This window comes from Cystoisospora suis (assembly GCF_002600585.1).
Source record: "Cystoisospora suis strain Wien I chromosome Unknown contig_541, whole genome shotgun sequence".
Lineage (NCBI taxonomy): Eukaryota > Apicomplexa > Conoidasida > Eucoccidiorida > Sarcocystidae > Cystoisospora > Cystoisospora suis.
In genome coordinates, this window is record NW_027153342.1 from 3,412 (window position 1) to 30,812 (window position 27,401).

Sequence of the window (27,401 nt, forward strand, 5' to 3'; positions counted from 1 at the left end):
CGAGCTGCAGTGCCCGGAAGAAGGTGAGGATACGAAGCAACATAAAGAAGGAAAGCATGTAATAGGCGTCATAGGTGGCGGAGTGACGGAGAGCAAACAAGCAAAACAGTAAGAATCTATTCCTATGTAATGCCAAAGACAAACAGCAGGAAGTAGATAGATACAAAGAGAGAAAGAGAATCTGGGCGACTAAGTATACACATATTGATACGTACTCATACAAAAAAGACGCAGAAAGATGATGTACCGATAGACAAGCACGACGTCCTTCCCCTACAGAGTTGTCGTTCGGATAGTGAACTAAAAAGAGAGACTGCTATCAGGAAGGTAACGAGAACAAAAAACCCAATATATTCAGACGTACCGAGTAAGCATAGGATCCACCTCAACCCTCCTCTCTTGTTCAGCCCTATCAGGAGGAGGTATGTATAAAACAAGAGGGTTCGGTTCAGGGAGACCGCTGTCTGTAGGTGCTGGTGGAGGGCTTTTGAACTGTTTTGCTGCGACACGTGAAAAAGCTGATGACCGTTTTAACCGCACCCCAAGTGTCTTCCGAAGTGATTCTTCACTGACCCCTGCGGTGTACATACACCAAGTGATACACCCGAAATAGAGAAAAATAAAAAAAATCTTCTCCCTCCTTCTTCATCCGCAATATGATAGAGACAAGATGCAATCTGAGAAAACGCACAGCACTCTTTCTCCTCCTACCCTTGCCCATCTGAATAAAGACACAGCGAGACCAATTTCTAATTGCCTTCATGAGGTAAGCTGTTCCCCTCCCAATGAGCGGCGGACCAGCGTATATGGTTCAGATTCGAAGTCAGGTACATATGGTCACCAAAATATAGATAGATAGATAGATCAAGGATAGATAGATAGATATAGATAGATAGATAGATCATAGATATACTGTTGGAGAATCTGCTGGAGCGGTATATCTCGCTGAAGAAAGAGAGGACTAAGAGGAACTCTGGGGTACGCCTTCAAGTGAATTTCCGGCTTGGTCTACGAGAACAAACTGGATGAGCTTCACATCAGCACCTGGAAGGCGCCTCTATGCACTTGAAGAGCCTAAAACACTCGCAGCAGCTTCCTTATTCAGTGAATTCGAGACTGTGAAACGAAGGAATGAAGTCGTGCTTTTGGTGCTCCACCCCGCTCTAATGACCAATACTTGTATACCCGTATCGTCTTCTCATCTCAGCCAAACCAACGTACCCCAGCTAACTCAGTACAGTGCACAGAAAAGCCGGCTGATCACGGGGATCTCCCTGAAATGCTCTCGTCTCCCTAACCTAAGATGTTGTATGTGCTTGTCACGGTTCCATCGCAAGAAGTTACGTGTCTGTCGTTTCTACTGGTATTTTGACGGCGTGAGTACCTTCCCCCTCTTGTGAAAGGACGCGAAGACAAAATAACGTGTAAGGTACGTTGCCGTAGAGTAGGTACGCATATACACGTCTCACATCTAAAAAGATCCTAAGAAAGCAGGCAGATACGGTTTAGCCTACAACCTCGATGAAATTCAGGACTGAAATGAACAGACGATAGACGGACAACCAGCTGAGAGAACTGTCGCGCCGCAGTCGAACTAAGGAGATTACATCATGTATGTGTGAAAGACGAAGATGCAGGTACGAGGTGCTGGTGGAAGAGGAGGTGTAACAGGGAAACGGATGACTTCCAGACAAGGCGGGGTTCCCAAGACTAAGAGGAAGGAAAAGCGCCATCCGCGTAGGTGGCACCGCCAATAAAAAGAACGAGATTCTTGCACAGCTACGCGTCAGGTGTGGGCAGAGCCCGTGCCCTGGGGTGAGATAGGGAAGGAGGGTGATCTTGCCTGGTTGGTGGCCTTTCAGAGGGCTTTTGAATGGACGGAATAAAATAGAAGGCCCTTTTTCAACCGACAAAAGGGGCATAATTGGCGCCCGAATAAGCGAGACGCATACTGGCCGAACGCCAGTCGCGGCCGCGACGGCGGAGGCGTTGCATCCTCCATCAGGACCGTTGTCTTTACGCTGACCTTGTGCTCCGGAGTTAGGACAGGCGCCACGATCGTCTCCGGTTCTGCGGATGGACGACACATGGATACGGAATGGGATAAGAGATGGTAACAAACCAAGAGGTACACTGTATTTCTGAGGGCAGAGCGAAGCAGACACGCGGACTGAAAAAAAAAAAAAAAGACATTACGAAGCACAGAGATACGAGCACTGTTTGGAACGTCCCTCTCCTTCCGAGGTGACGACCGCACACGCGGCACGAGGAGTCAGTTTCCGCCCGTTTCCCGAACTTGAGATCATCCAAGAGACCACTAGTTTTCTTTGCAGAACGCCATGACGTCGCCCCGGGGCCTTGCCCCCCCCGTCCTGCTTCCGCGAGTGAAATTTGAGCGCCTCTACTCCACAGTCAGTTGATCACCCCGCGAACCCTCTCGGAACCTCAGCTAGTCCCGAACATGCAAGTTTCCTTACTGAGCTCTCCGGAGCGGGACTCTCCGCATAGCAATATGGCTCCCCGAGAGAAACTGTAGCAACGAAGGGAGAGCTCCAGAGAAATGCTGGAGTACTGTCAGGACGAGGTTCTTGTCTGATGCAGCACTCCTAACCAGAATAGCAAACCACAAGACTGTTTGAATACAGCCCAACAAAAAAGGCGGCTCAGCAACTGCATGCTGTGCTGGCAGCCGCCGGGAAGAGTCGAACAGGACAGATGCAAGAGTTTTCTTCTTTGTAGAGGTCCGATGAGCCGTTAACGACCCCCCGATTCCGGCTCTCGTAGCCAGTGCCCGTCTGCTGCCAATAACAGTCACCGTTCAGCAACATGACTAGACCTCTCGGTCACTTTCCGCGCAAGTTCATGGGGGCTGGAGGTGTTTGCATGCGTGCAAGTCTTCTCGTAGTGTCATACTACGTCAGTATGGACCTCCAGGTTCCGTAGCTCAGCCGGTTAGAGCGTGTGGCTGTTAACCACAAGGTCGCTGGTTCGATCCCAGCCGGTACCGTTGGTTTCAGGTGCGTGGAGTGTAGTCCCTCTGCTTACAGACAGTTTACCGCTTTCGAGAGAAATCGGGAATCAGCGGATGTCGCTTTCTACTTGGCACAGGCATGTTACTCCCTTACAGGGCATTTAGCAACGGCGATGCGGCCCGACGACTACCCCAAGCTTCCCGCGGAGGCTGCCGGTAGTGCAGCGGCGAGAATGCGGTGAGACCTCGGCGCGTCAAGACTGTAGGTCAGACGGGGACACAGCCAGTACGGGTAACGGCGGTTCTCCCTGCTCGAATGCCCGGACAGACTATCACCGAGCTGTTGTGCGACGGAGTAGTGGATGCTCCCGAGGTTTCATGGTACAGGGCGTGCGCACTCTTTTAGACTTGCTCTTCAACCGTGTACGTACAGCTCAGGCGGATCATGTTGTAGCATTTTCTTCAATCTACTGTAAGGCCCGGGTTGGCCTGCTCTTTCTCAAGGTGCCGTAGAGCAACAATGCAGAAGAACCTTACACTCGGGGCTACGTCTTTTTCCGCCTAGTCCCTCATTCTGTCTGATTTTTCCAGAGAGTATTAGGCTTTCAAAACATGGAAAGGAAGTGCTATGACGACGCCAACTATCAAAACAAGCGACTTCCGAGTCCCTCTCCCGGGTGCAAGAAGTCGCGCGTCCAGACCGGCTCTCCTGAAGAAGGGCTCTATCCTGACACCAGCGAGACAGTCGCTGCGCGAGTTCGCGAACTCTCGCTGACGACAAAACGGCTGGCAGCAGAAGGTAAACACGCAGCTATGTCAAGGATACACGGCTACTGTACATGAAATCTTTTTAGCCAATCCTCTACATGCGCGCCTAGAAAAACATTTAACTGACATTCGACGAGATGTAGCTGCTGCAGAGAGGTTTGACGCAGCTGTAGAAACTGCTTGCAAGCCTCTTCTTCTTTTGCTGGAAAGTTTGATACGCAGTAGAGCAGATGTGTGTTCGGAAAACGCAACAGCAGCACTGCTAACAAAAGAAATGGTTGACACCGCAGTAGCGCTTCGGAGTCTCATCGGCACTGTACTAAAGAAGAAGGAGATTGTTTGCGCTGGAAATAAGCTCTTGGAAGACGAATGGGAACGAGCCAGTCAGGGTTTGTCCGAGAGTAGGAAGGACGCTAAGGAGGTACGGCCCGTCTCACTTCTGTAATGAAGAGATGTTTCCATAAGGGCCGACGCTAGATGAGAGAGGAGATCAAAAAGGCGGGCGGGGAGGCTAGCGAAAGAAAGCAAGAGCAGGAGCACCTGGTTCTTTCCTGCGCGTCTATAGAGGAGATGGTAACTACACAAAACTGCGGCGCCGCGGTTGCTGCTGACGCTTTTCCTCGTGATAGGTTCAAGACAGGAGAACCCAGTGTGCCGAGATGGCGGCTCGGTGCCACCGTGTTGAAAATGAATTTCACCAGGAGAGCGAGTTGCTAGCGCGTCGTACCCAGGAACAAATGAAGACAGACTCAGAAGATTCAGAAAGAGTCATGGCCATGGTAATAGCGTGTCTGCAATGTAGACGGCGAACTCTGGTTACCTTTTACCACAGCGCCGGCAAGCCAGCTTGATCATGGAAACCGTGCAGCGCAAACGAGAAGAGCTATCTCGCTTCACCCAGAAGGCCACAGAAATCGAAGATGCACTACAGCGCGAGAGAGCTTCGCTGAGCATGATAAAGTGCCAGACCGACAGCCAGGGACTTTGCTTGGCGCTACTGGACAGCAGGATAGTTGAGATGGAGAAAGAGTTGCCCTTGCTTCGAACAGTAGGAATAAAACAAATTGTCGTACAATTGTGCAGCTGAAGCTGCTCTATCAGGCGATCGACGACCTTGAAAACGAGAAGCGCACTCTCTGCTGTCATATAGACAGCAGCCTTGCAGCACTGCCGGAGTTGCGGACACAGGTACGGTGTAGTCAAGTGCATTGACAGCAAGCTACCAAAGGCGACCAACTACAGACCACGAGGAAAGCCGGGGAAGCGGAGTGCTTGAAAGCGTAGGCAAACGGCTTGGGACTATGAGCGCTTGTGCTGAAACTGTGCCTCTCACCAGCGACCTGGCTGAAAAGGAGAGGAAGCTGAAGCAGCTGCAGGACAGAGCGGGAACGCTGCGTGAGGGGCTGGACCAGTGGAACCAGCACAGAGAAGTGGCCGCAATGACAATCGAGGACCATGCCGTGGAGGCTGAGCGCCTAGCGGAGAAAGTCAGCCAAAAGGTAAATAAATAGCGGCCGCTTCCAAGACTCCAGTAGGCTAAGCAAGACCGCGTGACAGAGAAACACGCTCGAAATGGTTCTGGAGGAATCAAACCAGCAACCAGGAAAGAACGCGGACGTCATGCACCGCTCGAAGACCGCTGCCACTGCCGCGGAATGCGAGGTGCTACGCCGATACGACAACACGATAACTGGAATCACCACACGATCTGTTCAGATTCAAGGCCTAGAGAGACAGCATGTGGAGCTGTGTGCCATAATTTCGCATGCCAAGGATCGTGAATGTGCTCTTCGCTACCGTAAGCGCGACCACACGGATCGTATGGCAGAGTGCTTCACTTGGCGGACTACAGACCTGGATGACCTCTCGAAGGAGATGCAGGAAAGACAGGGTCGCTTGCTAGAGATGGAAAGTGAAAAGCGCGGGTAGGTGACCAGTCGCAGAAGCTCTACGGCACGAGACACCCCAGCTACGTCGTTATCAGTCACTTGTTAACTACCCAAGATCTTGTCAACAAGAAAGAGAAACGCCTGCGGGAGAGAGAGAGAGTGCAACAGGAGCTAGAGAAGCTGGGACGTCTGCTAGAACAGAAGAGGGCACAAGAGGTATGCACGCTTCTTCACCCCCAACGCTGACCTCGGCTCACCTCCAAGAAACCGAGCACAGGAAAAGGAAAAGATGATGCGGAACGATGTACACGATAAGTACAAGAGGGTCAAGGAAGGCAAGTTGACGGCCGACCAAGAAGCTTCACCTATACGCACGAGACAACCCCCCAGCTCTTGCACAGGAACATCAAAACAAAGTTGCGGAGATCACCGCGCCTCGTTCGGTCGTCCGCGCTGCGTTAGAACAACAAGAGGTATATTCTTCTCATGAGCAGGGTTGCGTCTGCTTTCGCTGATTACACTCTCTTAGGTGGCAGAGTGCGACGGCATATTCCGGGCAGAGTCCGTCAGGCTACGTGAGCAGTTCGCCTCTCGGGTGACTGATTTGCGAAAGCAGGTACCCTCAGTGTATCACGCGTTGACGGGCGCGTAGTGCATCTTCCCTCATACAGATCGCAGGAGCGAGGGAGAAACTAAATGCGCAAGACCAGGAAATTAGCAAATTGCGATCGGAAGTTGATAAGCAGAAGTGCTCAGACGGCCCCGAGTGCGCGTCTTTGGATGTCTGTCCAGTTGCTGTTTCCGTCACTTTCTCGGACGGGAAAAAGACTCTTAGGGGTGAGGAAAAAAGAAGAAGCGTTTCGCGACGGGGCTCACCGGCTTACAGCTAAGCTTGCTCCGGAGCCCGGAGAGGTGAAGCTGACAGGGTAAGTCTGACACGGGAAAACAAAGAGCTCTCACTGCATCAGTATGTTTGTTCAGCGCCCTTTCTGATGCCCGCAAGTGCGCGTAAGTCCGAAAGTACCAGCCGCCGCAGGAGACGCATGGCACCAAGGCTCTCAGCGAGAAAGACCACTACCGCTTTGGCGCACCTATTAAGAACGGCACTCCGATTCTCAAGACCAGTCCAAGTGCGCTTATGCCACCTGGAAAGTCACCACATCTATCAGCGCTGCGTGAGAAAATAGCTCACACGAAAATGCCTGAAAAAAGTGGCGAGTCTCTGTGTTACAAGGTGAGAGAGACCACGGACGAGTGCGAGAATGCACGAATAGTCACGACATTCCGAAGAGGGCAGAGGGGAGAGGATTAAAGGCAGACACATTCTTACAGCGTTTTTCAAGCCAGGTAGGCATGACGTACTACCCTTCAGTATCCGGGATGATACCTGACTTCCTGCAGTTCGGCTTCGTATCAAATGCGAAAACCGGGGGACCAATCTGGACTCTAGGCTCGAGCTCCGCCAGGAGTGTAAAGGCAGCTTTTCCGCAGCCGCCACATAAAGCTTCCACTACGGAAATCGACATTTTTGCTCCGTAGCCGTTTGTATTCAAAGCCTACTTTTTGATGTGCTGACAGAGAACCGATGACCTGTTTACTGCGCACCGGCGGCACAAAATCTCTGTTCATATCCTCACCATACCAGCGATGGCGGCGTGCCAGCGTCCTCGACGCACTAACAGGTGTAGTTTGTGTGGGGAGAGGCCATAGCTCATAGCCTCAGAGCCAGCCCGCAGCCAGTCTGCACGTGTGTAATTTCCTGTTGCTCAAGAAAAACTAGTTTCAAGACAGTCAAAACTGGAAAGAATTATCGCGTCGAGAAGCAAAACAGACAATGTGAAGGACAGCAGTCGCAACCATCAACAGCGACGAAATGTTTGGTCACCCGTCAGCGTGTCCTGGAAGTCTTGTCTGAAGAGTAGGTAGTCGCCAGGGGTCACTCGCACACGGCGTGACAAGACACGGGTCATATTCATTGGAAACTGAGAGCCGCTGAGTCCCGCCGGAACTGCGCAGACTCGAAGAATGGCTGCCCGGCCTCGACCTTTCCGGAAGCTGGGGTGCTACCCTGCAGTGGCGTTTCTCCCCCAACTCGGGAAACTCGCACGCATTGAATGAGACGTTTTCGTGCTCGCCAGCCTGGTCAAGAATGTGATGGCTCATGGAAGGCCGAGGAACCTGAGAGGCATCACACAACATACAACAATGGGGCCTGTGATTGTCACGCAGCGTCGCAGAAAGTGTGAGACACGTGAGTCGATGAGAGGAGCATCGTTTCTTACTTGGTATCTATGACAACGGGGGTCGTTCCATGCGAAGTTTTCGGTCGGATTCGGAGTGACGCAGAAGCAGACCTCCGCCTCAAAGACGCATGACGTCTTATCCTCTTTCTGACACACGACAAGCAACAACGCGCCAACGGCTGAGAAGCCAGCCAGGGAAGTCAAAAGAGCCTGCCATGAAGACACCCGGTCCGCATCTCACCTGGCCATTGGCTTCTAGCATCCACATGAACTCATCAACCGTGACGGGGTCATTTCGCCAGTCCAAGTCGAGCTTGTACTGCTTTTTCCAATGAGTTTTGAAGGCCGACCGAACTCTTTCCCACTCTGCTCGTGTCACAGTTCTCCAGAGGTCCTTAAACTCAAAGAACTGGGCCAGACGACGGAATAGAGGGTGAGACACACGAGCTGACGGGGAAGTCGTTTTGTACACCTACAAAGCAGATGACGCACTGAGGCCTGGTCAGTCCAGGATCGAAGAGGACACCACAAAAGCTCGAGGGCGATCCCTCCTGATGGTTAACCGTACCTCGTAGTCAAATACATCTTCCAACTCGACACAGGGAAGAGACGAGCCGAATATTGAAAAAGGGTTCCAGCTGTCCTGCGTTTCGAGAAGACTCTCCATGAGCGTGTCTTTTTCTTCCTTTTCGTCTTCAAGAGACGACGATCTGTACCAGTTTGCTTTCTGCATGTCTCCACCGACATGGTATTGGTTCTTGACCTGCGAGCAGAGTCACAGGCGCAGGCGTCGGTGTGGTTCTCCGGCACAGGTCTGCTTCCGCCAGAACCAGGAAGGTATGTGCTTTGGAGAACGGCTTACCTTGGGTATATCTGCTAGCACCTTCGCGGTCCTTAGTCTCTCGGACGCGGTCAAGTGTTGTCCGTCAACCGGACACGATACATACTCTTTCAGCACCTTGGAGTCGGCCATCAGCTGAGCACAACGCGACAGGAGAAAAGTCGGGAACTTTTGACCGAACCTGCGATAGATAAATATATCTTGGATGATTGTATATTAGCGGCTAAATGTCAATCAAACATGATAATTTTAGGTTTTCCATGAAATCTATTTGGAAGAAGAGGCTGGCTACTGTTAATTCCAAGTCGAGACGCAAAGAAACCACCAAGGATAGCTGCACAAACGCGGAATTGTCTCAGATGGTTCACACCTGACCACCACGTGCTCGATCCATGCGAGCGCACTCCTCTACACCGCAGATCGTGGCGCGTCCGCAATCATTTACCTCTCGATCCTCGAGAAGCGGAGCGACATCGTCTGTGTGCTTGGACACAGCGGCAGTTCGCACCAAGAACAATCCAAGATCGAACTCCGGGGGAGAAGTAAGCTCGGGAGTGGGGCGAAGCACTTTGTGTCGAAAGAAGACTGGCCGAGCAGGCGATTCGTCAGCTGAGATACTAGGTGAGCAAAAAACTCCAGAACCTCCCTCAGCACCAGTGGGAGGATCCGAAACAATCAACGACGTAAACGATCTGGACGCAGGGACACTTGACACCGTTGACGCCGTAGACGAAATTCGTTGTTTTTCTCTGTTCGATATTCCATAGTCCCACCTCAGTTTGGAACAGGCAGAACCGTCATCTCGGTCTTCGCATCGGCCAGGAAAAGCCCTGGATCCGTCTTCTGAGGTCTTCCCCGGCTCCTCCAACTGGCAGAGTGCCGGGATACGGGACACGTCATTCTCGGGGGTCACTGTGGGGCCTCTCTCTGGATCATCGTCCGGAAATGATCTTGGACACTGCGGATTTACCTGCATGGAAAGCGGGGAGGGATGCGAAACGAACTGTGATACCGGGACAGTTGACATGTTACGGTACATGATACTAAATGAATACACTAGACTTACTGATGGGTCCGCTGGGACCAAAACTGAATCAGCTTTCAGCCAGGGCAGTCTGCTATCTTCTCGGCTGTCTACCCGTCTCTCTCTGCAGCTCTCTGCCTGAGTGGCCGTCGTGCGTCGTTCTGGGTCCTTCTCATACGACGCCGTATCGGCGATAGCGAGTTTTTTTCTTTTTGAGCGGACATCCTCTTGGGATTCCTCGCACACTATCCTCTCCCTCTTCAGACAACGAGGACTCCGCGATGAAGAAACTGGCATAGCGTCGGGAGTGTGCCCCGCCATATGGTCAGGTGCCTGCGAAAAGGCAGACTTTTTTGAAGGCTTCTTTCTCGTTGTCCGAGCCTTCCGACTCTCTGACCTCTCACTAGGCATTAGTCGGTCCGCCTTCGCAAAAGAGTCGATTTCGGTCTTGTCTGAGCTTGAAGCGCGTTCCGGAGCCCCCTGCGAATCTCGTCCTGTCGCGGACGGTGAGGCATCGGCCCCTGTTTCTAGTTCGTGGGTCACAACATCTTTCTGGTTGTACTTCAACCTCAGGAAAGTGCTATTCTTCGCGCCCTTACACTTGCCCCTAGTGACCAGTCGACTCCCGTCCTTGCAGCTGACGGGGGTTGTTTGCGGGCAGCGGTCAGACGGAGTACTGCTGGCGTTCTTCGGCGACGTCGGGCGCTGCAGGCGCGGACTGCAGCGAACAGGCGTTCGCAACGCTCTCTGGAGAATTGTTACTTGAGCTGTGTCCTGAGACTCACCGGGGCCGCCTGTCCGCGGCGGTTTCCGAGATGTCTTGAGTCTTCTACGGGATGCAGACGTGGCATCCCCCAGTTTCGAGGGGTCTCTCCCTTCAGAACTTGGCGGCACTTTTAAGGGCGACTCCGCCCTGGTGACTCGCGAGCTTGTCTTTGGCAACGCCAAAAAAGGTGTCGCCGGGGTGGCGCTTGTCACATTGGTCGGCGAACTATCCGAGGAGCTGCACCCCCCCAGAATGTGAGCGCCGGCCACGGTCCTGTCTAGAAAAGAGAAAGTCGCGGCCGCGAAGGGCGACGTAGAAGACCACGAAGATGAAGTCGAGATCCTGCCAGGACGGAAGGCGTCCGAAGCTGAGGTTGTAGTTGCAACTGAAAAGTAATCTGGGTGCTCCGCAGGGTGCGAGTTGAATTTGGAAGCGGACTCCGGATCAGCGCACGTGGAGGGCACCTTTGTAGACGCCGGAGACCTCCCACGGTCTGGAGCAGGGGAAACCGTTGGAGACTGTGCCGAAAAGACAGGATTCGCCTCTGGGTTGTGTTGAGAGAAAAGCGAGAAAACAGCGTTCAGTTCTTGATCCCCTGCTGCTTGCAAGTGAGCAGTGACGGCCCTGAAGGCCGCCAAGGACACGCCTGACAAGCTCTGTTCGCCAACATGCGACTGGGAACCGGGCGAACAAGAGTCATCATAGTGGCCTTTATGGGAAGGGACCTCCTGCTCGAGAACACGCATGGTTGGAAAGAAACACACGCCAGTAAGGAAAAGAATCTACGAGGAAGCGTTCTTGGCATAACAAAGAGTGTGCCTAGGTGAGTGAGTTTGGGGCCGGCATCCCGCTACTCACTCCAAGCAACCCGGGTGGAACAGAGCGCGCTGACAGTCTGGAAAACTGTTGAGACAAAAAAGTGCCAGTAAGTGAAACTGCAACTGCATATCTGAGAAAGCAATTTCACGGTGTCGGCGGACGGACAGAATCCACGGACACACCGGAAGACAGATGCAGACAAGCCGCCCCCCACCTTTCCCTGCTTTTTCCGAAGTTACAGTTCCTGAGTTCCGGAGAAGAGTCATCGGATGACGGTCTGCACCAGAAAGTAGCTGGAAAAAAGTAATACTTAACGTAGCGAAAAAACTCGGAAAAAAGCGAGGTGGTCCTTAGTGATCTGCGCAGCAGAGGCAGATTTGTTTCACAGCGGAGCATCGTCGTACCTACCCACCAGCCTCACGGGGAAAACATCGATGTGTCGGTCGCAAGCACAACTGTACCATGGGAGTCCAGCACGCCAAGCCACCAGCACTTTCGTCCCTTGTACACTGCAGCAGCCGATTCCCAGAGAGTCCTAGGCACGCTCACGCTTGATACAATTTCCCGGAAGTGATTCTTCTACACTTTTTTCAACCTTGAAGATGTTGTGCCAGCAGGGGCGCCGCGGGGCCACAGACACACCCTCCCATTCCGTGACTTCGGCTAGATGAGGGCTGATTCCCAACCCTGGCTAACAAATTAGTCGGGACCCTCTTTTCCTCCCCGCATACTCGAATTTCTTTCTGCCTCAGTTCGTGTTCTTGGCTGCAATGGTTGTTCGAAACCAGTGCGACAAGACGATTGTCGCAGCTGCAATTTACGGTCAAGCCACTGAAGCAGTCTCGTGTTTGTCCGTGTCAGGGTTAGACTTCGTCCGGGATGAGTACATACATGACTACAGTAGCAGCGGACAGGAACGGACCTTCCGATGTCAGAGGTACCTGGCGGCCTTCGGACTACACTCCTTGCTGTCGTTGCCGGAACGCATTGCCGCGCCATGAGTACGGCGTCAGTGTGGTGGCACAGGAAAGTGCAGTTTCGTGGCGGACTAGTCGTACGCAGTGAGCCAACTCGGGCAAGTGCAGCGTGTTCTTTGAGGTTCAGCCATTCAAGCGCTTCCTTGTGTCGCTTCGACGAGCAATTACGGCCTAATTCTTCTCTTTGACAACGGCAGAAGGGCACTTCTTTTTTAAAAAAAAAGGCTACGCACAGGGGAGTATCCACCACAGCTCAGGTACCACCACGGCGCTGTCCGCGCTAGCTGCCTCGGTCGACCATTCTATTCCAAGTGAATACAGAGGGTGGCCGAAGCCCAGGTTGAAAAAGCCATTAATCTTTTGCTGCAGCTATCCTTACCGCAGCGAAGAAGTCTCCATGCAGTGAAGTCCAGCTTCCCTGGCAAGCCTCTAGTTTTCCTCTCTCCGCACCTGTGTGCTGAAGAGCAAAGACCCCTACACGAGGCTCAGAGACATCCCTCAATAGCCAACCGAATCCGGAGTCCATAAAAGTGGAGGGGGCCAACAGCGTCAGGAGTTAGCGACGTGGCCCGTCCTAGGTCTTGCAAGGCACCAGAGAACCCAAAAAAACGACACGCTGGCCTTACACCGAAAGATCTAGAGCCGCTGGGTGACGTGCCACCTGAGGAATCTCCGTTTGTAGGGGTGCGGGGCGAACGTCAAGCCTGTTGTGTGTCTAGCCGTCAAGCGGCCGCACACGTTCACCCTGGGCGCAGTGCCAGGCATGATGACACACTGACTCACCCAGACAACGATGCCGATAGTGCCCAGGTTGTGCACACTGCATGCTGTACCCATCCCCTCTCAAAAACTGACACTGCGCGACAGGTTGTGCTGTGGTTGTCCCTGAAAGGTGACGTCTGACAGGCGCTTGCGGACCTGGTCCCGGAACCGTTTGTTAGTTGGTGCTGCTGGCGTCAGCGGACTTCGTTGTCGAAACAGTGTGTCTAATCCTAGAACTAAAATAGCAGCTATCACAGACAGCTCAAGGTCTCGCCGCGTTCATGACAGGTGGACTCCAAAAAGTTTCCGATAAAAAAAAAGCTCGGAGCGAAAACAAAAGGAAAATGAAAGAGCTAAGTCAACTCACTGTCACGCTGAAGCGAAACACACCTGGTAAACTCTCTCCTACACAAGAAGAACTATCAGCAGGAAAGATCTTCACCGCGAGTCGCTGCGGGGGAACTGGACCTATGTCAGACCGCAGGGCTCCCCCCCCTCGGTCACTAGCAAGGTAAGACTGCACTCCAGACTGTTCCTGTGCCTTCTCCCTCGATGACTGCAGTTGATGTGCCCGTTCTACGACATTAAAAGCCGTCAACCCGAGGGTCGTTAGTGCACACTCGTCGCTAACTCGGACCGCGCGTGGAGAAACTGCTTGTTCCCCTAACTTGCTCCAGCGACCCCCATCTGGCGAAATCGACCCACTATAGCAGTCGCCCCGCTGATCTATCGAGCCCGGACCGCGACCGCGGGGGACTGGCCCGTACCCTCTTCCGCCGCAGTGCGGGTCCTGGTTCGGCCACTGAGACACGAGCTACGGAAAAACCCTCCGGGAGGGATCAGCAATAGTCCGCTGTTGCTCTGATGACCGCGCCAACATGTCCCGGTGCGCTTTGTGCCAAACTGGCCTCTCTGCCGTGGGACGAGGAGGCAGGGGTGGAGCCCGAGTTTCCTCGACGAAAGCGAGAAAAGAAGGGGACGACGAAGGAAATACTCGCGACGGAGAGGGGGCGGAAAGATGGAGTGACACACTTGAAAGGGTGCTCTGTCGGAGTGGCTCTGAAACGCCCACAAAGGCAGCACGAGATCACCCAGCAAGGCAACAACTACTCGAGCGAAGCTCTCTATTCACGAGCTGAGGATGCGGCCGCTGCACATGAAAAAAAGTGGGGCGCAGCCCACGGGAAGCCGTTGATGCCCCGGCATGAGTGGAGCAATGGAATGCCGATTGCCCGCTGATCCGCGCGCGGCAGCCCACCCGGAACCGGCCACCGCTACGCAGTCCCGATCTCCCCGTGTGCATTCGGACGAAAAGTAACAAGTACTACTGCAGCCAGCCACCTTAATGAAAACCATTGTACGAGCACGTCTCGCTGCACCAAGAGAAGCCATCTAAACACGATTCACATTGTTCGGGTTGAAAGTCGTGCAGCCACACGTCTCCACCGCTGTACGCAGGATTATCGAGAAGTATCACGGCCAGCGTCTGGCTTCGACAGGTGCTCTTGAGAGAGTGAAAGTTCCAAGCCGCTACGCCTTCCACAGTAACCATAAAAAGACAGCAGCCCTACCTGCTGGCCCCGGTCCCATCCCTCCGCTCGGCTCAGCACGTGTCGAAACTGCGTGCTGCATCCCGGGTCCTGGAAGCAACCCCGGAAAGGAACTCAGTGGACGGGACGGTCCTCCGGGATGTCCGACTTCAACATTCTCCAAGCCAGAAAGAAATGAGCCCCTCTCTCTTGGCAGGACGGTCGACACCAAGCCGAGAGCAGCTTTGACTATCCATGGTTTTACCGGGCGTCCGTGCTGCGGTTGCGTACTAACTGAGCCACTGCTTTCAAAATGGTACGGGCCATACACGGGCGCCAGGCGAGCCGACCGTCTGCGCGGCGTCTCTCGAAGAAGGGCAGTCGGTGAAGCTTCCGTTGAGTGGTGGACAAAAAAGCAAATGCAAAATTAAGCAGCGGTACATATTTTGTCCTACGTCATCGCTTACGCAGTCCAACAAAGGTATTACACTAGTGTCTCTTCACGGATCCTAAGAAACGTTGTTGACCGTGCTGGGTCATAGCCACGTTGTTAGCCAGAACGCTCCTCCACGTCTAATGTCTAACGTCGGTGGTACGCACCTTCTGACTTATTTGACAGGGCTTCGGTTACGTCGCAACAACCTTCACAGGCCTTTAGCAACGGAAGCGACCCGGTCCCTGAACCACCATTCGACACGACGACCTAGGAGACGCTTTTAGCAAGAGAAAAAAGACTAGTGGCTGGTAGTCACAGCGAAGATAAGATGTCCTAAGGTTAGTTGAGAACCAACAGAAATAATCCTATAGAGTCCGCTGCAGCACAGCTCTGGACGGAAAGCCTACAGCGAGGCCAAACCTACACACGCGGGAGCTCCTGCGAAGACTGGACGGGGATGATGGCACCTGCAGCGATATCGACGCTGCAGTCCCTGCGTGATGTGTGCCTCCACGAGTGCTCGGAGCCAACACTCCGACCGGGAACTATACAAGACTGCCCACCACCGACGCTTCGTGAGACTGCGGTAGACGCGGACTTACACGCGGAACCAGGTGCACTGTGGCGCCGCACGACTGGGCCCCGGGAGACATTCCTCTTCGATCTACCCCCTGTTGAGGTACGCAACGAGACAAGGGCTGCCGATGAAGCGACTCCCGGTTTCGGGAGGCCGGACGCAGGCAGACGCGGACGCCTCGGACTTCTCGTCGACGTGCTCGGTAAGCGTTCAGCTCCACCTGTCAAGAAAAAGCCCCGGCGGAGACCCCAACACCGGAACAGATAGCTGAGTATATGAGGGCCTATAACTGGAATGGTAGTTACGCGCACATTGTAAGCTCCCGGACCAGAATTTCAAACAATTGAAATGTGAAAACGCCAAACTCACCCCGCAAACCACCCTTCGTAGAGTGCGCAGAAAACAGGGGGAAGCGAAGGCCTGCTGAACCCGCGATCCCCGAGGTGTCCCCGGGATCTCGGCTGACCCGGAGGTACAAGCCCGTTATAGAAAAAATTTTACCGTTTGGTCTGCTGTCGTGCCACGGTCGGCCGAGCGGGGTGTCCGCTCTGGCCTAGGAGATGGTATCTGCTTACACACATGAAACCACTCCAGACTCCCGAAAGGTGGGTAGATAGCTGTCTCTAGGCGGAAAATCTCGAAGCCAGGGCCGCAAAAGGAAAGGTGGATATAAATGCGAGAACTGATACAACCCGGAGGACGCTATCTAAAACCGAGGCGCTGCCGGGGTGGGCCTGCCTCAGTGTTCCAGCGTTGTGAATCTACTTGCACGCATACGACGGACAAAGCAACGAAAGCCGCCACAGCATAGTCCAGAACCAACACCACATGCTGTGCTGCATGGCCCGTCGGAACTGGTCAAGCGGGACTGGACGGTACTCAGTCCAAACTGTCCTCATTCAAGACATACTCCCTACACACACACATACATGAATCCAGGCATGCAGTACCAAGACAAAGAAAGAAATACATGGACAGACAGACTGAGAAGCATAGTGCTACTGCCACCTGAAGCGTGTACGTCCCGCTACAGCCAAATGTCGCCTTCACCTACCGCCCTCAGTCGGCTGCGAGCCCCAACGTGCTGGGGGCCTCCTCCCAAGCCTTGGGGAACGACGGATTGCCGCCTCTGAAACCCCTCCCGAGGCTGCAGACGTGCCAGGCTGCGTGATCAAGACAGGGGCACTTGCACGTTCTTCCCCCTCAGTCCGGCTCTTTCGGCGTGGACGGGGGCGTGTACTCGCCGCGTGCGGTAGCCGCCAAGCAGGTGGCTTCAATGAGGGCAACGAACCCGCTGCTCCGCCTGAACCTGAGGCCAGGGGCACAACCGTGAACCAACTCATGGCTTAACTCCTGCACAGGGCTTTCAACTGCCGCCGGCCGTCCTGGCGGTGACCGCTGCTTAGGCGAGAAGACTCCTTCCATCGCCTTTGACTCAAGAACCCTGGCACGCGCCTTGCGGTAGCAAACAGCGGTCTGTCTTAAAAAGGCGACAGTGCAGGTGCCTCAGTGGGGTCCACCATCCCTCCTGATCAGGAAGAACCGCTGTTCCTTCCACCCGCCGGAGCTGGTTTTGTGAAGTGTCTTTGCTCGAACTCCGTCCCGACTCGTGGAGAAACGCGGGCAGCGAGGAAGACCTCAAACCGGCCGCAACTAGATCCACGCCAGGAACACCTAGCGCATGCATGTGCTGCCAGGCGTCAAACGGTCAGGGAGCACGTAAGCTGACACTACACCAACCCCTCTCACGGTACCAGACAGTGACACTGCCTCACAGCCTTTTACCGTCAGCCTTTCACACACTTCGAGGATTCTTAAGCCGGTCACAAGAAAGAGGCGTGGTTCCTAGACTGTCCGAGTCTATATACAGCATCCGCTGAAGGAGTGAAGTTTCTGATCCACGCAGCACTCCCTCCCCGACAGAGCGGGACAAGAGGAGACAACCCGATCTAAGTCTCCCTAACTACCTGTGGTGCTTTCCATTAAAGGCGAAGGTGCACAGTTCAGTCACCCCCTTCCGACCTCTGGACGACTATTGAAAAAGTGTTCCCCCCGACCAGCGTGCGTGACACGCACTGCAGCGGCAAACAACGGACTCGCGAGGAAAACGCCGAAACCAAAACCGACTACCGACCACCACGGAGTGACGCACCGACAGCCGAGCCAGGACATGGGCAACGGCACTCTGGCCAAACCACCGCCATTCAACACACACTCCCTACACACACACTACCTGAAACCAGGCATGCAGTACCAAGACAAAGAGAGAAATACATGGACAGACAGACTGAGAAGCATAGTGCTACTGCCACCTGCAGCCTGTACGTCCCGCTACAGCCAAATGTCGCCTTCACCTACCGCCCTCAGTCGGCTGCGAGCCCCAACGTGCTGCAGGCCTCCTTCCAAGCCTTGGAGAACGTCGGATTGTCGACGTGGAGCCGCTCCTGGCCTTCCTCCGAAGTCTTTGGGAACGACGGAGTGCCGCCGCGGGGGCGCGTGTGGCTGCTGTCGATGCATGAGAGTCCTTCACCGGCCGTCCACGAGATCGAGGGAGTGCTGGCACGGGCCTGCCTCTGCCTTCTGTCGAAGCCCGACGGCCCTTCCGCGGTCGTCCCCGGGGGCGGGGGAGTGTCGCCACGGGATCGCCTCTGGCTCCTGCGGACCCGTGAGAATCTTTCCGCGGACGACCCCGGCGGACTGTCGCCGCGGGTCCGCTACCGGCAGCTGCGGACGTCCCACGCTCTGCCACCAAAACAGAGGCAGCCGCAGGCTCTTTCCTATCATTCCCGAGGTTTCGGCTTGAGCCGAGAGCTGGGTCGTCCGCTACAAGCAGCAACGAACCAGCACGCATCAACGACGGGAACCGCGCCCCCGCTTTGCCCTGGCCTGAAATTACTCAAGGATACTGTGAACCGAGTTATAGGATAAGCGCTGCGGCTAGCTTCCTGCAACGAGCAGTGTTCCGACCGGAGGGCATGCATTGCCGGTCTGCAACGTGGAGTGTTAAAACCAGCCTGCGTACTCCAAGGAAATTCCCAGCCGTCTGGAACGTCCAGGGCATCCTGAATCAGCGCTGCTACCGCCCAGATCCACGCTGACTCGCTGACACACAAGCATGTCCCCATACTGCTTCTAGCTTCGCTGCTGCGAGGGAGGTCAATCACTTGAAGTAAAGAACCTCCGAACAAGAGCTTACCTTGCTGTTCCGCAGCCTCAGCTTCTTGGCAGTTCAGAATGGGTCGTCCATTCTCTCCACAATAACGATCCACCAGAAACCAAATTAGGAGAAACGCTGCTGCTGCCAGCAGCCTAGTGCTTGCTAAAACACGGTACAGCCCGACCGACGCCTGCTGCCCACATCTGCCCATACTGATAAAAAAAAAGCCCACGTGACTCCAGTACTCTCGGCTCGGCCGTGACGCGCTGCTGAACACCGTACCCTCTGTACTACCGGTCGACCCCCTTTCAGAGACGCGTACTCAAACTCCTCCGACGGGCCTCGACGGAGAATAATCTAATCGTATCCATTGTCGATGAGTGACACGTTAGCAACGCCGCCGGGTAGAACCGTTCACGGGACGACTGACATATTGCCGATCCTGGCGGGGCTTCGCCGCTTGGGGAAATGGCCAACTCGGAGACAAGCCGAGACCCGGGTCAAACCTCGAACTTGGGGGACCCCCGAGGGCTCTTTGGTGGGGTGCTGCAGCCCGCGGGCACGGGAAAAGCGTCGCTGGTTTCAGAGGTGCCATGCTGAGTGGCTGCTGATAACCACTCTTATGATTACTTGTTTCCTTTACATCTTGGTTACCTCTTCACGTCTTGCCTCCACTTCAGCACTTAACTGTAACCGACTATACTCGACTCCGCCTTCCTCCATACTAGTCAGCTTGCTGTACTCGGCACTACAGCTAACCCTACCTCTCGCGACTTGCTAACGTACCACAGCTACCTCGGTCATTAGCTCTCCCTTAGAACACAGCCTCATTCCTCAGCGCACGGGACACACGTAGCTTGGTACTCCCGGTACCACGTACATATACCTCACGCCTGCCACAGAGACTCCCGTGCGACAGAGGGTTCTTGCATCATGTTAGCAAAACATACAGAAATATACTCAAGCTCGTATACACGGGTATTCCTCATCTGGTAGTCCTTACAAAGGCCTTCCCTCATAGCTCAAACGTCCTCTCTCACGGTACTTTCCTTGTGTTCGAATTCGGCGCACTGGCAATCCTCCCTTCACTTAGACTCATACTCACAAACTCTATTTGAAAAACTAAAGCCTCGGACAAAGGTATACATCATCCAGGAGAATCCTGTTGTTGGACGGCTCATGGAGGCGCTGAAGAAGGCCTTGCCGCTGCCATGAGCGGGAAGGGCGGCGACTGGGGCATGTACTTTCCCCCTCTCGCGTGCGCTCACAACTCAACACCACACAGGCGCATAAGATTTCTGCCTTTCTTCCTGACGCAGGGACGGGAGGCACTCTTATCAGAGCAGCGTTGTCTGGAGGAGCCTCGTTTGGATGCGACTCCTAGGCTGTGGTTGGATCGCGTGTGACGTGCCCCTGTTGCCAGAAATGAAGAGCAAATGAAAGAAGAGTCGAGAAGAAAGAAGTTGATGGATAACGGCGCGTCCAAGGTCCCGGCGAGCTCAGTTGTCGCGCGCGCGACCAAGCTCTTTGCATAGGAGAGGGTCGGTCAAGCGGCGAAGTTTATTCCAAAGTTCGCGGCCCGTGGGTGATTGTCGGAGGTTACCCGGATGGAAGTACATACAGGGTACGGCGTGTTATTACTAAAGAAGAACTTCACGTCACCAGGACTCACTTCAAGTTGCTAGGCCCCCATCACGACGGGCTACCGGAGCGTATGCCGCTTGGAGTGAGGCTCGGGGGTTTCGGAACAAGCGAGGACCACGCAAGCCCACGGACGGTAGCGGACGGGGAGGATAGAGAGAGTGCAAGCGCGAGGGAACCGTGGGTAGGATACCCTTCCGGTGGCTCCGTCCTGTTGCCGCTCGACGAGCGCAGAAAGCAGAAGCTGGGCGCCCCCCCCACACCAACAGGGTATGGAGCAAAGCATGGGGACGGCGCAAACTCAACATGGGGAAGATGTTATGCCTGTGCTAGCCAGGGGAGCGAGGACAATTGACGAGATGGCACGGCGGAGTGGGGAAAGGTGAGGCTCCTGCGTTTGCGTGGAGATAGCGGACACCAGTTGTTTCGTCGGGAAATGAGAGCGCAGTGATTTCTTGCGCTCGAGCCCTGTTACTCTACACTCGGTGAGTTGTAGAGGCGCGCATAAAGTGCTTTTCTTGGCAGCAGGAAGGTGCTACAAGCGAACGACGGCTTCTGCTGACCGTGTTGGGAGCGGAGGAGCCCACCTCTGCCTCGCCTACTTTGTGAACGGCTGTTGGACAGAGACAATGTAGAGAACCATATCTCGAAAGAACACTCGGTCCCTCTGAGACGAAACTTTGTTCGCGTGTACTCCATATCAATTCCCCTTTACATAGTACAAGATACTGTTCTTTTCCAAACATTTTGCGCCACCCCACTCAGGCCTTGCACACAAACTGCGTGGAGAACTGTTCTTGCACCAGGCGATGCTAAGCCGGGTCATAGCCGTGCCGCAGTCAGTCGGGCTACCCTGGCCCAGCTATAGCCATGACACGATCTGTCATGGCGCGGCCTTTGGAACTGCAGAGCTGACGTCAGCACTTGCAGCGAAAGTAGATCCATGGAGTCTCGGATTTTACTCACTCGCGCAGCGAGGCACCGCGGGGAAGCCGCACGCGCGATCTTTACCCACCCCCGAAAAGGGTAGGACAGGGGAAGAAAACAGGCAGCGCAACCGTGAAGGTTGCCTACCCAGTCTCGACTGGTACACTCGGCTGATCTACGGCGGGCTGGTCAGTCACACGCAGGTTCCGCACCCGGCACTTGAACCGGGCAGGTGACCCTCTGTAGGCAGACCCGAAGCGGACACCTGGCGACCACAAGACCTTGTAGCAGCGTGCAGCCAGCGAATGCTGGAGTGACTGAGGGATTCACCGCGCGATTGTCCGTCGCGAATGGTATATCACTGGAAGAAGGCAGGTTGTTGCTTTTCGAAGCGCAGTTGCCCCGATAGCTGGCATGCACTGCTGTGGCTCACGTCAGAAAGAAGTCAGCCAGAGCATCCCTCCTGTTACGCGAGACTTCTCTTCCGGGGCTACTGAAGCCTCATGCCCTCAAAAATGATGCGCGACGCTCCTAGGTTTCTTCCTCAGCGTGCCACCTGTGAGGCTTTCCATGTGTAGTGCATTCTCAACGTTTTCGAACAAACAGTGCTCCGCGGACTCGGATTGTACACAGCTGAGGTGTCCCATCTGCAATTCCAGTTTGTGTCGTCTTCGTTGTGCTATCTTCTCGACCTATACGTCTGAAATATGTCTATTGCATTAAGAGTCACGGTAGCGAGCCGCGCAGAGAAGAACTTCACGCGAGTTTCTTTCGTCTTTCCAAGCAACAGTTCGCAAGCCTTTTTCGCAACCGCGGTTCTTGGCTCAGGTGGCGCAGCACTGAGCCACTGGAATCCCTGCTTTTTTCAGTACTTCTTTATTCTGGGGGCGCTCCTTGTCTAATCTAGTTTTGGCGGAGAGACACATTTGTATACTAGCACGTAATGCACGGGCGGAGGCCCAAGCAAGACTGCTGGTTGAATCGCATTTTCTTCGCCCTGCTACTGCCATGGGTACGCAAGGCGAGTGCGCACGAGGACGGCCGCCCCACGAACGAACCTCGGCCTGCTGTGACGCCGCATTTCTTGCGACGTTCCCGACCTCCGCAGGCACTCCTCTACTCGGGCCTGCAGGTAACGGGACGCAGTCGCCATTTCCCGGCAACAGCACCACCGATGGCCCTCTTCAAGCTGCTTCTCCTTCCGCGACTTCAAATCTAACTTCTTCATCCTGTGGCGTTTCGTCTCCCCGGTCCTATCTATCTCTCCTTGTTAGGGAGGCCCCCTTTTGGTGCGGAAACCCTGCTATCGAGCGCCTGAGTGGGACAATTCTCTATTACTTGACCCCTTCGCAGGCTATGGCTGAGCGCCTCCTTCGGCATCTCGCCGGCTCCACGACATCGACTTTACATGCGGTAGATTTAGTTCCTCCCGTACCCGCCGCGTCTTCGAATAACGTGTGTGCCCTTCAAGAGCAGTCGAACCTTTGCCCGAGGTGCTCAACCTGCGGGTGTGATATCAGACAGTGGTTGTCTGAAGGATGTGTTCTCGTGGCCCCCCGCGTCCCCAGTTACGTCTCCCCAGCTGAATTCTGTGATTTTCTCTCGCCGTATGATCGCCGCATGCTCCAGGCCAAAGTTCTCCACGGTGAAACCACGGCCGAGTATCTGGTGCTACTCCTGTGTAGTCGGGCCGCCGCTTTCCAGGCTATCGCCACTTTCAACGGAGTGCCATACTTTCAGGGCGACTCCGCTATTTGTGAGCTGCGACTTGTCAAAGACGTTATTCTCGACTCGCCGACTGCAGGCGATTCTGATCACGGGAGGCTCCAGCGGGTGAAGTTGGCAAGACCCCCGGCAGGTGACGTCGTCTGCACTACGCAGAGTAATGCTAATTCCAGGCATAGAAGTAAACATAGTATCGGGGAACCACCCAAACGGCCTGCAGGGCAGCCCTGCAACCAGTCGCAGAAAATCAATGGGTCGCGGCCCACTGTCCGCAGATCACCGGCGACCGCTGCGTGTGCAGCAGCGGCCGGACGAACAAGCGGCACAGCATTACCTTCGATTCTTTCTGTCTCCTCATCATCACCATCAGGGGCGAGGACACCACGACAAGTCCCTTCAACGTCCTCAAGATCAGCAGGAAATGCTGGTGAAGACGAAGCAGCCGGGTGCGTATCTGTTCTGCCAAAGACAACTGCGCCGGGGAGATCGGGCGGGCTTCCGGAGGGTGCAGGAGCGTCGGCTTTAGAGTGCATGGTTGGCGAACAAGAAGGGGGAGGAGGAGGAGAGAAAGGAAGCATGGAAGCCACGGATGTCTCCCGTGGGTCTTTGAATTCCTTCATGCTTCTGTTCCAGCGAGGTCACGATGATGCGCAGCAACAGCAGCAGTTCTGTGCTGTCTGTCTTGAACGCGTTGTCATACCGCCGTTCCTCCCTGGTTTGCCAAGGAGAGCGGATGCTGAGGTGCCGCATCTCGGAGTCGGGCTTCTATCAGCAGGACTCGGCATGGCTGCGCCCTGTGGAAGTGTGGAAGAGCCAGGCCACGAGGGAGACACTACAGCAGGTGGGGAGGAACGGAGCACTTGTGTGTCTTTTCTCCCCGACTCGCATTCGTCCTCTGCTTGCCAGGGCCGAGGGAGGACTGGAAAAAAACAGAGTACAGGAGAGAGTCTGTGCTCAACAGGGACAGCAGATCAGGCGACTTCAAGAAAAGGAGGAGATCACGGAATTACGGACGCTCGAGGCATTCTGCCGGAAGTGCAGGAAGGAGCGGAACTACCCCGGCCATCTCGAAAAGACCTACCTCTTGGCTCGACAGAAATAGCTGCAGGTGAAGCTCGAGGAGGGATTTTCCGCACCTCGTCTGGAGGGGATCGGAACGATGACATGCTTTTAGACACTGAAGAAGAGAATAGACTGCAGACAAGAGACGGCGACAGGGTAGACGGCGTGGGAAACGGGAGTGCAGAGCTGATGATGCCTCGTACCGTTAGGACACCTGGCCGGGAGGCGGGTACAAGTGTTTTGCAGTGCTGTGCGGCGGGCAGCTCAGGAGCAGGAGGGGGAAGTACCTGTGGTGTCGCAGTAACTGTCCTCTGCGGTCACGCCTTTCACTCCAGTTGTTTGAGAAAGTGGAGCGATCCATCCTGTCCTGTTTGCCGGTACCAGCAGCACCCGTATCAGCCTTGGTGCTGCTTTGTATGCGGGAGCGGCGAGGGAGTCCGAGTTTGTCTTTTGTGTGGCTTTACCGGGTGTGGGGATGAGGCAGTCTCGCGCTCTGTTACTACCGCGGGTGACGGGGTAGTAGTGGGACAGGACCAGGGAGAGAGCCGAGAAGCCGTAGAGGTAGAGAGGGGAGGAGGTCAACCCAGATTTGGGCAGGACGTTCAAGCGTCCGTGCCAGCCGGGGCTTCAGACGGGACAGGAAGAACGGAAAAGTCTTGGAGACGAAACAGAGGTGCTCACGGTGACACGATGAGATCAGTCTCGCTATCGGGGGTTCGCAGCGAAAGAGGGAAAAGCCCAGCCAGCTGGGAAGGGTCGAGGGCCGATAGTCTGACACGAGGAGAGAGGGAGAAGAAGGACAAACAAAAGAGAAAAGGTATACTTGTTGCTTCGGCGGAACGGAAGGACTCGCAACAGAGTTCGTGGTCGAATGCTCGCGATACGCACGTTGTGCGGAGAGCCAAGCAAGGTGAAGAATCAGGTCAGAAGAAGGAAAGCAAGAGCGGAGGCGAGAAGGAAGCGAAGGAAAACGACACCGAGAAAGGACAGGGACCGGGAAATTGGAGGGGAGAGAAGGCGCTGTCGTGGGCCAAACGCGGCCATTCACGTCTGCATTTTGAGGAAACGTCACATGCGCACGCTCTCGAGGTGCGACAACCTCTTCTTCTTTGATACCAGTTGAGGTTACAGCTATCCGTTTCTGGTCCGCAGCTAAGCATCTTCAAAGTTTCCCGCCGCGTGACGAGACCGCGCGCCGGTGGTATTTTTCGGCTGGACTGCCGTTCAAACCAGATGTGGACGCATATGGCACTACGAGTTTCTGTGTTTTTAGTGTAGCTTTGTTAGTGTCATAGAATAGAGTAACGCGTAGCCCCGAAATGTTCCGATGTAATGGGACTCACCCTTTCCAGATGTGCAGCGCTTTCTCGTGTGTGACCGGTGCGGAAGGCGGTGATTGTCTGATAGCAACATTCCTGAGCTGTTGTGCTGTCTGCGCAGCTGGGTACTGACTGCGTGTGGGACTTCGTCAGTGAGGGCTACGTACACCTAGTTGTTCGAAAGCGTTGTTTCGCTAAGAACGCTCTTCAGAAGAACCTTGAGGAGGCTGCAGCAGCCGTGGGAAAAGGCACCGAGGAAGGAGGAAGACTCTCACTAGGCGCTGACTGCCAGTCTTTTTACCTATGTTGCGCCTGTAATAGGAGGATTGATCCAAGGGGCACGGATGGAGAGCAAACTCCTTTTATTTGTCTCAACGCGAAGGCTTCCGGCGAGGCATCCCAGACGCTCCCGCTTGAGAGAGAGGAGACTGCAGAGGGAGAAACGGATGAAACAAACGGCCCTCCTAAGTTTTTGTGCCCCGATTGCTTCGAGAAGAGGGAAGGTACGTTCAGATTCGGAGGCGGGCTTCTTTCCTTTTTTGTTGCTTCCGGTGTTTGCGTGTTCGATTGATTTGACCGGATACTCCAACCTTCACACGCCTATGGGTGTACGCGGTCGTTCGACTGCAAAGGGGGAACCGGCGCAGCGCCAAACAGCAGCTCCAGTGCTGTGGGTCAGGTGGACTCGGTAATGTCTCTCGGGAAAAGCGAGGCTGTCACCTGGGCTGGCGGTTACCGGCTGTCAGCAGAAACTTGCGTTCTACACGTGAGCCTTAAAGCCGGTGTGGCGGTAGAGTAGCAGGTTGCAGGATTTGAAGCCGGTTCCTTGCAAGGCTTGCTGGATGGTAAAGCTTTGTGAGGGGATGATCGGCGCATGCGTACTTCGAGATGTCACGGAGACGGGAGTTGGCTCCGGCTAAAGCAGCTTGTTTGGTGATATGAGCTTACTTCCGTGAAGTGCGTTTAAACGCCTCTCGTGAAGACACCGATAAAGCACGGATGCTTTATGCAAACCCCTGCGCAGGTCACTTTCGGCGTACTGTGCGGTATCTACCATCTATCGTATTTGTCGGTCTTTCTTTTTATCTTCATCTGTCTGTCTATCCGTGTTTACTCTCTAGCAGCTACACGCGGCACGTACTACGGCTGTCGGTAGGTGTCCTTCACTACATGTTTTGAGCCTCATTCTCGAGGGGGGTTCCACGCTTGGGAGTGAACTGGAGATCAAAGACGGGGTCCACGTGACTTTTCAGGTATCACTTGCCCGTGCCCGCTCATGCTCGAGGCTTGTGGCTTCTTTAANNNNGGCACGCGAGTCTCGTGGGTCCGTGCCCGTGGACTCCTCAGAGACCGTGTGCAGCTGTTGTATCCTGATTCTTAATCTGTCCCCGGTTATTCGACCCATGTGAAAACCAACGGTTTCTTCTTTCAGGTTCTCTGTTGGTGACTCTGCGGTGATGCAGGCGCCGGACCGGTCTCTTCTAGTCAGGACAGGCACACCGGTGGGTGCAAGACAAATGTGGAGGGAATGGAGAAAGAGAACTGCGTTTTCTGCTCTTCTCCGTCTTGTTCTGGGAACGTTTCAGAGTCAGGTCAGTCTTCTTGTGCTGGTGAGCTACCCCTCTCACGCGGGTTTGCGGAAGTAGGGGACCCGGAACGAAGAGATGAAGCAGCATCTACTAGTCACTGGAAGAAGGTGAGCGGCTGGGTGATCGAGTTCAACCAGATGCTCGCGGCCTCTCTTGACAGTCAGAGAGACTTTTACGAAGAACGGCTTCAGCGGCTAAAGGAGATGTATTCTCAGCCGCTTGCAGTAAGTGTCGCGGTACCGGGCATTCACACAGCTGCGTCTGACTGAGTGGTGCCATTTCTGCCAGACGGTGATTACTCATGGTGGTTTCTTGGCTGTTTGCGTCGCCTTGCGGTCGTGTGACGAGGAGCAACTTCATAGGTGGTATGAAGTGAATC

The 27,401-nt window shown here is 54.6% G+C and overlaps 5 protein-coding genes across 5 annotated transcripts in view; 1 reads left to right on the forward strand and 4 right to left on the reverse strand.

The window, feature by feature from the left end:
* CSUI_001353 (swi2 snf2-containing protein rad54) overlaps positions 1-2,794 on the reverse strand; it is a gene marked incomplete at its 3' end in the record, with an annotated part of 5,536 nt that extends 2,742 nt beyond the window's left edge. Inside the window, exons 1-3 of the mRNA XM_068061559.1 lie at positions 2,478-2,794; positions 1,880-2,133; positions 365-575 (exon numbers count right to left, since the gene is read on the reverse strand). Coding sequence (XP_067926455.1) covers positions 365-575; positions 1,880-2,133; positions 2,478-2,506 — 494 coding nt within the window. The remainder of the gene's footprint in view (positions 1-364; positions 576-1,879; positions 2,134-2,477) is intronic.
* A 2,190-nt stretch (positions 2,795-4,984) lies between these two features.
* CSUI_001354 (uncharacterized protein) lies at positions 4,985-11,682 on the reverse strand. The gene is made up of 8 exons (XM_068061560.1): positions 9,779-11,682; positions 9,158-9,682; positions 8,734-8,847; positions 8,440-8,634; positions 8,113-8,343; positions 7,911-8,018; positions 6,505-7,806; positions 4,985-5,993 (listed from the first exon to the last, which is right to left on the reverse strand). The coding sequence occupies exons 1-7, from the start codon at positions 11,246-11,248 to the stop codon at positions 7,510-7,512; spliced, it is 2,940 nt and encodes a 979-aa protein (XP_067926456.1). The 5' UTR covers positions 11,249-11,682; the 3' UTR covers positions 4,985-5,993; positions 6,505-7,509.
* Positions 11,683-13,476: 1,794 nt separating this feature from the next.
* CSUI_001355 (uncharacterized protein) lies at positions 13,477-14,929 on the reverse strand (the record flags this gene model as incomplete). The annotated part of the gene is made up of 2 exons (XM_068061561.1): positions 13,477-14,119; positions 14,632-14,929. Coding segments are annotated over 2 exons (543 nt in total), but the record flags the coding sequence as incomplete, so codon positions are not given.
* A 516-nt stretch (positions 14,930-15,445) lies between these two features.
* CSUI_001356 (uncharacterized protein) lies at positions 15,446-18,453 on the reverse strand (the record flags this gene model as incomplete). The annotated part of the gene is made up of 4 exons (XM_068061562.1): positions 15,446-15,822; positions 16,657-16,911; positions 17,961-18,425; positions 18,450-18,453. 4 exons carry the CDS (start codon positions 18,451-18,453, stop codon positions 15,446-15,448), a joined length of 1,101 nt encoding a protein of 366 aa, XP_067926458.1.
* Positions 18,454-21,646: 3,193 nt separating this feature from the next.
* Positions 21,647-27,401, forward strand: part of CSUI_001357 (ring finger protein) — a 10,155-nt gene continuing 4,400 nt past the window's right edge. Inside the window, exons 1-3 of the mRNA XM_068061563.1 lie at positions 21,647-25,203; positions 25,555-25,936; positions 26,897-27,246. Coding sequence (XP_067926459.1) covers positions 22,336-25,203; positions 25,555-25,936; positions 26,897-27,246 — 3,600 coding nt within the window. The 5' untranslated portion in view covers positions 21,647-22,335. The remainder of the gene's footprint in view (positions 25,204-25,554; positions 25,937-26,896; positions 27,247-27,401) is intronic.